Source organism: Centruroides vittatus, unplaced genomic scaffold (assembly GCF_030686945.1).
Source record: "Centruroides vittatus isolate TY-2023 unplaced genomic scaffold, ASM3068694v2 scaffold_2802, whole genome shotgun sequence".
Taxonomy (NCBI): domain Eukaryota; kingdom Metazoa; phylum Arthropoda; class Arachnida; order Scorpiones; family Buthidae; genus Centruroides; species Centruroides vittatus.
In genome coordinates this window covers 793,316-799,758 of record NW_027122693.1, presented here as the reverse complement: position 1 = coordinate 799,758, position 6,443 = coordinate 793,316, and the positions used below count along the sequence as shown (strand labels likewise).

General features: G+C 31.0%; 1 protein-coding gene across 1 annotated transcript in view; it reads left to right on the top strand.

Annotated features, from left to right (window-relative positions):
* The window catches only part of Ufm1 (Ubiquitin-fold modifier 1), a 15,947-nt gene extending 9,829 nt beyond the window's left edge, over positions 1-6,118 (top strand). Inside the window, exons 3-5 of the mRNA XM_067285647.1 lie at positions 4,400-4,457; positions 4,521-4,593; positions 6,028-6,118. Coding sequence (XP_067141748.1) covers positions 4,400-4,457; positions 4,521-4,593; positions 6,028-6,101 — 205 coding nt within the window. The 3' untranslated portion in view covers positions 6,102-6,118. The remainder of the gene's footprint in view (positions 1-4,399; positions 4,458-4,520; positions 4,594-6,027) is intronic.
* Positions 6,119-6,443: the final 325 nt, after the last annotated feature.

Sequence of the window (6,443 nt, the reverse complement as noted above, 5' to 3'; positions counted from 1 at the left end):
GAATTTGTCGATGAGGAAATGCTTTGGTAAATACTTTGCTTGAAATGTTGGACTATAATTTCAAGGAACACCAATTAACCTATATTTTAGAATAATACCTGCTCTACAGTACGTATAGAATAGTTTTGTGTACTTAAAACGTGAAAATTAAAAGTAATACATTCGAAAAAGTTTGTTTATATAACAAGAGATGGCGCTATCTTTTAAGTGTGTAGCATCATCATCTTGACGCCATGTTTGAAATCGAAGCGTTACTGCCAACATTTTAGTTGCATGGTCGATTTCGTGTTTACATTTATCACTATGCCATTTAATGACCGAATTAAATACAGGGTCTTCCAAAATGAATGCTACTGTATTAAAGTATTGTATTTATGTTAATTGTTATCTGAGAATGTTGTAATGCAATTTAAAACATTTGAGAAGTGTTCGAGTTTTACATTTACTCGTTCCAATTTTTCGGTGTGTGGCGTATGCGTCTCGTGTCGCGTGGCACGCATCCGAACGATATTTAAATTCTTCGCACGCACTACGGCGTACTCGTCGTCGCTCCTTGCGCGGAAGTCGCAATTTTGTAAATTACTTGTGTTGCACGGTGACGGATTCCAATTTTCCGGTATAGGTTTTTGCCTTTACGGAACGCAGAAATCCTTATCTGTTGTGGAGTTGGCATTTTTGCTTACGGTGCTTCCTAGAAGTAGATGGCAAATCGTTTGAATGCCGGCGAGAGATGAAACCTGGATGGTTACTACATTGATTAGTGTACACCTCGTACTTCTCAGATAATAATTAACATAATTACAGAAATGATAGTATTCATTTTGCAAGACCCTATGTGTCCTATTTATTTTTTGTGCGGTTAGACAAATGTATTGATGATTCGTACCTAAGTAGTATTTTGAACGTGGCATCAAAATGTGTTAAACATTTGTGTTGCTATTTTTCTATGATAATGAATGAGATAGAAAAAGTTAGTTTAAATATTATTTACTACATTATTATTATTAGGTCTAAAATCAATTGTTTTTACTTTAAGGCATTTACATTGAAGAAATAAGAGATTATCGAGTCTAATTTTTTCGGTGTGAATTGCCTATGTATAAAAATTATTTTCCAATTAGAGTAATAGCTAATTTTGATAAGAAGACAATTATGCAATGTGGCCACAAAGTCCGTAAATATGAAATTGAGTTTTGGGTCTTCTAGTTAGAGAATATTTTGATGCAAATTGGAAGTCTGATATTGTATAGTTGACTTGAAATGCAGATGTAACGTGTAACGGTTCTCATTGGGGTATCGTGAAAGAAAATTTCTCAAAGACTTTTTGTCTGACACGATCAATTCCTTAAGTTTTCATTTCGGCTTAAAATAGTTCGTGACTATAAAGAATATAAACAAGAAATTTAACAGAGAAACGCACCTCGATATTTAAACCTTGAGTTTATTTATTAGAACAAATGTTTTTGACCATTAAATTACTTGTAAGTCTGTACTTTTTGTATATATAAGTAAAGAGAGGACTAACTTAACTTTCAACCAAATTATGTGATTGGTTAATTAAAATTTATAACATAACATAAAAACAGCCTAGAAAATTTAGTATTCTTTTGTTTTGGTTTTTTTAATTGACAAACATTTAGATTTTAATTATTTTGCTATTTAGAAAAATTATTTGATTGTGTATGTAAATATGAATTAATTTTTTAGTCAGTATTGAACTATACAGTTACTAAAAGATATTACAAATTAAAGACTAAAAACTAATAAAGGTTTGAAGTTTTACAAACATCCTACAAACTATAGAAAAGCAGTTAAGCATTAGTAGATACCTCGTCAGTGGCAAAGTAGATAAAACCACTAAATATTGGTAGTTGATCTTGAGTTTGCACCTGACTAATAGACATACTTTTCTGAGTTTTCTTCATGTGTTTAACATCAAAATAAGGACTAGTTTCTCATTTTGTGAGACACCTTTTTGACAGATCACTTTTGAATTGCATTGCCTTATTCGCTGGTGTCCTCGGCAGGGATTAAACGAGGCAAATGCCCACCCGGGATCGAGTAAAACATTCCATTGATTTGGGACCAAAACTTATTAAACAAAATAAGTTTATCTGAAAAATATGTTTGGTTTGTCTCTGGAAAACTTTCTATATCGACGTAACTGCAGTATACGTTCTCAATTATCCACGTGTAGCTTATCTAGTTTGGTTTACTTTACTTTACTGGAAAGAAGTAGAAGGCCCAACCTTACAGCATAGCCTTTGAAAAGGAAGGATGAAGAGTTTTAGAGAAAATGATAAGAAGGAAGAAAAGAAAAGACTAATAGGAAAGTGTGAAACGTGAGACCTCAGAGCACCCAGTCAGTCCTATTAATTGAAAATAACAAATGTACAAAATATAGGGCATAGCCCATAAGCAAATAGTGAATATAAAAGAATTACAGAACGGTATGGATGCCCAAGGGGCTGCCTCTGGTGAGGCAGGTACAGCGATATACAAATAGCAGCAACACGAATGGCCAAACACCTGGTGGTGACGATGGGGCTGCCAAGAAACAAACAAACCCGAAACAAAATTTACATGAAAATAATAAAAACAAAAGGAAATGATACAAAGACAAGTGGTTGAGCACTTCTCAACCTAGGACCCATGAACAGCCTGCACTTAAGCCCAATGGGTTAACAAACATGGGCCTGCAGATGACAACAACCCAGAGGGGCAAGCACTACGCTACCCGGAAAGACAAACAAACCCGTAAAACAAGTAAACATGTATGTACAATAGATAGGTGGGAAAAACATCCCATCCTTGGGCCCATGAGACGGCCTAAACTTAGAGCTGATGGGTAAACAAACAGTGGGCCCCAGATGAAAACAACGCCAAGTTTGGTTTGCAGATTATCCATGCATGCTTATGTCTCACAAAAATTTGTCAGGAATACAAATATTAGAATTAAAATAAAAAATAATAAAAATTCATGGTTAGTAAATAATACAAGAAATCGATAGCGAATTTTCTGTGTTGAAAATTTTATTCAATTCTGATCACATCTAAAGCTTATCAATTATTGCTATCAAAATGTATTTTAGAGCCCTAAAATTGTGTTATATCATAGTTTATCAATAATTATATAGCTACAATCAGACATTATTAGCTTTCACTGGTTATAAAGTTATAAAGAGGGACTCCAATCTTTTGTGCCTAGGGACCCAAGAATTTTTTACAAAAAAGAAACTTAAAATTCATTTAATATTTATTGGAACTATATAATTGTGTTACCTTATTATTATTAATTTTGATTTTTACCGTCCAATTTTTATTTTCCCGGCTGTTATATATAACAGAAAATATGGCGATCAGTCAAAAAATGACCCCCCCCAAGATTTTTACATTTTTGCACTTGGGACCTTGAAATGTCCAGAAATGCAAAAATATTTGAGGATAATTTCTTTGTGTGGATGTTAGGTGGGAGGCACAATTTTGTTCACTCTTCGTTGTGCTTTTTGTCAAAAATTTCTGAAATTTTTCGGGGAGGTTTGTTTATTAGGGGATTGATGCTATTAAATTTTGGTGGTAAAAGATCGAGGGGGCGGGGAGATAATGGGGGTCGTGTGTATCTCCAGTAGGGTCAGACATAATGATGATTTTACTTGTTATTAGCATTACAATTTTAGTAGATTAATTTAATCAAACACCTGACTAATTCCCTCAATTTCATAATTTTGATGGTTTTTTTTAGCATATTTTTCTAGTCTCATTTTATGTAACAACTACATCTCTGCACTTCAGTTCTATAAATAGAAATCCAGTTTCTTTTGACTTAAAATTATGAGTCATGGGTTTTCTCTCTGACTCATCACTAACATCAATCAAAAAAAAAACTTTTTTTTGTGAAGTTTCTATTATATTTTTAAAAGTATCATAACAAAGTTTTAAAATTTAATATTAACAATTTTTTATTTGAGTAAAGTGTATTTTTATCTCTATTTAATTTACTTTAAAGTCACTTTATTCAAATAATAAATTTCTTATCTTTTAAGACCATTACATCATTAATAGCTTTGAAGATAAGCAAAAAATATGCAAATAAACAACTCATAAAACTGGACGTAGCTCAAAAATAAACACACCAACGCCCAAAATCCAGTAACATAAACAGTACGAATAAAAGAAAAGTATAAATTTTAATAAATGTTGTTAATGTTTCTTAATTTTTTTATCTTTAAACATTAAAGTTCACAGGAAAGCAATGAGAAAGCTTCTGTTAATTATTGTAGTAGTGCACAAAGTTATTCTGTGTGTTTTTAAATTTTTATTTTACATCTAAAGAGTATTAAAATGCGAAAAAGTTTTTAGTTATAATAGTATATTTTAATTAATTTCATTTATTTAATAGTTTGAGTGTACCTGAACAAACTCCATTCACAGCAGTTTTGAAATTTGCAGCTGAAGAGGTGAGTATTTGTAGTAGGTTTTGCTTTAAAATATTGTAATAATAATGGAGGTTTAATTTACAGTTTAAAGTTCCTCCGGCTACAAGTGCTATTATTACAGATGATGGCGTCGGCATTAATCCATCGCAGACGGCAGGTAAATTTGTTATAACATAACAAAAACAATATTATTTATTTTTACAGTGGTGCCTCGCACTTTGAATTTAATTCATTTCAAGAGACTGTTCAAAGTCTGAATTAATTTTTCCCATTACAAATAATGGAAAGTGAATTAATCTGTTCTCAGACCCTAAACAATAGTCATTTTGATAAACAGCAAAATACACATAATTTAAGGTAAAAATAACACAATTAAACATCCTAAATAATGAACTAAAACATGGAAACATAAAATGCATAAATACTGTATAATAAAATGAAAATTGCATTTACTAGTCAAATACCATTGACGTTGGTATCTTAAACATGGCCACTAGATCCACCACATGTGTACCATTTTCCTGGTTTGCAATAAGCTCCTTTTTCATCCCAATCATTGATACTATTAAATAAAACCTTCCTCTTACACTTTGTTGCTCCACACGGTTCTTGGGTGCCACGGTTATTAGGTAGGGATTATATATGTAACCAAACACCAAAAATGCCTCTCGGCCTGTTCCAACTTTAGACGTGATTAAAAACATTCAAACAACACTAGTCTTTAACGTTGTTTTGATGTTTTTAATCACCTCTAGTTGGAACAGGACGAGAGTTTTTCTTGTATTTTATATTTTTAAATTAGATTTATCGAGTCGTCAAAGACGATAAAAAGACAATTGTTGGATACCAAATTTAAGTTGCCAGTCTTTGAGGAAATATCCTAAATATTTTGTCAACTGAATTAACCTATATTGACAATTGCTAGTAATTTTAGAATATTTACGATCAAAATAAATTTTTATACAAATATAATATAAAATGATTGTAATGTCATTAATATATTGACAATTTTATATCTGTTTCTATAAAATGGCAATTTCTGCAAACAGTAGACTTGTTAATTTTGTATGAATAATTCTATTCTTACAGCATTATTTAAATGTTCAAATAGTTCCATTAGAATATTTTTAAAAAATTGCTTCATTCGGATTAGTTGTGATCTGATAATGAGGCAAAATGACTCAAAAAATGTTTAATTTCGATTAAAATATTTGAACTTCTTAATATTTTGTGCCCACCAGTGGCCAAGTGGATAAAACCACAACGCCGATAGTTGGTCACGGGTTCGCACCTCACCAATTGGCTGGCCGCATAGAGTTTGTTTTTTTCACATTTTTTACACCTAAATAGGAGGGTTTTTCCGGGAAGCATTCCCCTCGGCAGATTACCTGTGAGTTGTATACAAACAATAACAATCTTAATATTTCATCACTTCTATATTTGTTTGATTATTCTAATGGAATTATTTAGATCTGAACAGGTTTATGGGATTTATTTTTTTAACGTAAATTAATAATTTTTAATCGTTAAGATATTTTTGTTAATCTAATATTAATCAGAAAAATAATAATTTTATATCAATATTTAACAGGAGATATTTTTCTGAAGCATGGATCCGAACTGCGACTCATTCCACGTGATCGTGTAGGAAATAAAACTGAATAAAAAATAATATATTGTTATTTATTTTTACTGTAAATTACCTAGTTTTATGTGAAACATTCCTCTATCTCTACCCTCACGGAGTTTACTTAAATATCCGACCCTTTTGAAATTTAAATTTATTATAAAGTATGCTTGTTTACGTAAGTTTTAAAATTATGTTTAATATTATAATAAATTTTTATTAATGATTTTTTTGTAATGTTAACAGCTTAATAAAACATTTTTGAGTAATGAGTGTTAGATTTAAATAAATAGAACTTCTATATCTATAAAAGACGCATATTTAAACATAGGAGGAGGAAGAGAGACACAAAAGTAGAGAAAAAATAGTAACATAAATCT